General features: G+C 42.5%; 1 protein-coding gene across 1 annotated transcript; it reads left to right on the top strand.

The window, feature by feature from the left end:
- The first annotated feature begins 751 nt into the window (after positions 1 to 751).
- SLN (sarcolipin) lies at positions 752 to 2,566 on the top strand. The gene is made up of 2 exons (XM_019286417.1): positions 752 to 846; positions 1,908 to 2,566. The coding sequence occupies exon 2, from the start codon at positions 2,017 to 2,019 to the stop codon at positions 2,110 to 2,112; it is 96 nt and encodes a 31-aa protein (XP_019141962.1). The 5' UTR covers positions 752 to 846; positions 1,908 to 2,016; the 3' UTR covers positions 2,113 to 2,566.
- The last annotated feature ends 515 nt before the right edge of the window (positions 2,567 to 3,081 follow it).

Below are 3,081 nucleotides of genomic sequence, written 5' to 3'. Positions count from 1 at the left end.
TGCTCCTATTCACTTTCTTTTAAATGCATACGAAGTTGAGAAGCTGTGCAAACTGTAGATATGTGGAACAGCAACAGTTGTACTGTACTCAAAAAGGTAGATATGTAGACAGGCTCCATATCCTGGAAATGATCTTGAGATCCTTAGCTCTGCACACAGAACTCTTCAAGGGGCTCTTTCTTTCCCTTTCCCCACACTGGGGAAGGCACCAACAGGCTAAAGGAAAGAATGTAGTTACAGATCATGGGAGAATGGCTTCCATCTCAAAGAGTAGGTTTAAATTAGATACTAGGAAGAAATTCTTTACTGTGAGGCTGGTGAAGCACTGGCACAGGTTGCCCAGAGAAGCTGGGTGCCCCAATTCCCAGAAGTGTCCAAGGCCAGGTTGGATGGGGCTCTGAGCAACCTGGTCTAGTGGAAGGTGTCCCTGCCCATGGCAGGGGAGTTAGAACCAGATAATTTTTAGGGTTCCTTCCAACCCAAACCATTCTGTGATTGTATGAAATTCTCTATCAGATCCAATTGACTCCCAGGGGATGCACACAGCTCTGCTGTTAGCACAGCACCATGGCAAAAGAAGCAAATCAGCCCACAGGGTCCACTGCATAAACAGCCTTAACCAAATCTTCAGCCCAGCTTAGACCTTTAAAAATATTTGGGGGGGTGATGTCAGCACCTGGGTTGCCAACACACTTGTTGGTCTCCACCCTCAGCCTACTTTAGTTCCCACAGAGGGACAGAGCATCCAGACCAAGTGGGAGATAGGCAGAAGCTTGGAGGGAAATAAAATCTGCACTGACCCAAAGTCCAGAGGCAGAACCACTGGGCTCCATTTACCTCCTCAAGGTAAAAGAACTGGCTTACTTATTAGGTCAGACTTTCTCATGTGCAAGGACATAGGAGGCTGGCAAAACAACTTGAAAATGTAGGAATTTCTTAACTGCATGCACTAGGCTTTTAATATTTAATCTGCAAACTAAAGCAGTTTCAATTGAAACTCTCTGTCTTCATACTGGTATGGTCCTGAGGCTTCTCATTTGCACCAGAGACGTTACAGCCTAATCTGGTTGCGTAGCTGAAATTCTTTGTCTAGAGTTTATGCTTAATTTGTTTAAAGGTTCTTATTTTATTTACCTGGTATGCAGATTGGATTAGTTCATGACATTCATGATAAAGTATTCTCTTTTCTCTGCATGAACTCCAAAAGCATGTAAAATTCAAAAATTGCTGTCATAAACTAAATAAAAAACAATAACCAACAGAAAAGTTTTTGAGTACAACTTGAATGGGATTTTTGAAATATGAGATTTTTAGCATTTTTCAATTCATTTTTTCCTTGAAATTTTAGGAAAAGAAGGAGTTTCTTGAGAAAATACTATTTCATCTGTAGGAATGACTCACAAAATATGTGAAGTTCTTCAGAAATGAAAATGTCTAACCTTAGGTTCTCCTTGTACTTTTGGTGGTAACAAATAATTCAGATTTATTAGTCTTTCTCTATAAAATAGTAGTTTACACTTAGTTTCTTAAAAAAAAAATACACAGAAAAATACAGGAATTTAAAAACTCTTACCAGTAGTATATTTACAATGTATTCTTGTTGAAAATGTTAATTGGGGCTTGGGCATTATTTATTTAAAAATGCTTGCTCTAAGCTGGATTGATGTCCACGGACTGCTCACACCTGTGCACTGTATTTTGGGGTGACACTGGGAACGTCCTTGTCAAATGCTGGAAATCAAAGAAGGTGATAAGCTGCCAAAGATGGCTTTTACTTCTTAGCACCCCAGTGCTTTCTGACTCCTGGCCACTGAAACAACATTTCTTTAGACCAACGTAAAAAGTTCTACTGACTCTGCCACCTTCATGCATCTGTCCTTTACATATTTTTCTTTTATTTTTTTAAGAGAGCCTGAGACTTGAAGGTTGAGCTCAAGGACACATCCAAGCAAGTCACCGAAGTTTTCCCTTTGCTCTGCCTGCTGACCTCTGCTCTCTCCTCATTATTCCCAAAAAATGGAACATTCCACACGAGAAATTTGCCTCAACTTCATGATTGTCCTGATTACTGTAATCCTCATGTGGCTCCTCGTGAAGTCTTACCAGGATTGAAACTCTCAGGAACTCTGGAGGTGATTTCAGTGTGTGCCTCCACAGACATCAGTAACACCCACAGCATGCCACAGCAATTAGCTTTCAGTCAACTGAGGATGTCATGAACCCCTTTTTTTACTCTGTCCTATCTTGTGCCTGTGCTGATGTTTGTTATGGGTCTGTGATGGTGGAATTATTTTAGTCTGCAGTGATCCAGCTGTAAAATGTAAGATGCTTAGGAATGGTTTGATGTGGCTCTCTCCTCTGGTAGTTTCTGTGAGTGCTGTATCCCCAGCCCACCATGCTGGCTCATTTGGCAGCAGTGTGGGGTACTTGAGGGTATAAAACTGCAGTGTGTAATGCAAGAGCCTGTATTTTCCAATGTAAGAGGAATAAACTTGCTTAGAGAAAGGAATATGAAACCTCTGCTTTCACTTGCACATTTTGTTTAAATAAAGACCATGTAAAACCATTTTTTTTGAGCGTTCCTTATCTCTCTCCTGACCTGAGCTGATAACAGCTGTGGTACAGTGTGATATGCAAGTGGGGTGGTTTGCTTGTTCCTCCTACTTACATTTTAATTTGTATTTAAAAAAAAAATGCCATAGAATGGAAACCCTGCAGCATAACAGACATGTAACCACATACACGACCTGTTGGGGTCACTTTTCTGTCCAGAGAGACTTACACACTTGGTGCCTGTGGATACGGACTTCAAAGAGAGCCTTTGTCCCACTGAGGCATTGTCAATAATTGCGTTCTCTGAGGCTTGATTTTGGGCAGGGATTCCCACAGTCCTATTTTTGGCCAAGCTATTTTTGGAGCAGTGCCTGGAGGGATGAGCCTGGCCAGTTGCAGGCATAGGTTCCCGCTGGCACCCCAGCCCTGCCGTGAGCCTTGGCCAGAGCAGAAGTCCCTCTGGGTCCAGTGTGGCACACCAGGTGCCACGGCACAGCCGTGCCCAGCCTCAGGAGGCTGAGGTGTGAC

This window comes from Corvus cornix, chromosome 1 (genome assembly GCF_000738735.6).
Source record: "Corvus cornix cornix isolate S_Up_H32 chromosome 1, ASM73873v5, whole genome shotgun sequence".
NCBI classification, from domain to species: domain Eukaryota; kingdom Metazoa; phylum Chordata; class Aves; order Passeriformes; family Corvidae; genus Corvus; species Corvus cornix.
This window is presented reverse-complemented; position numbering and strand designations above follow the sequence as displayed.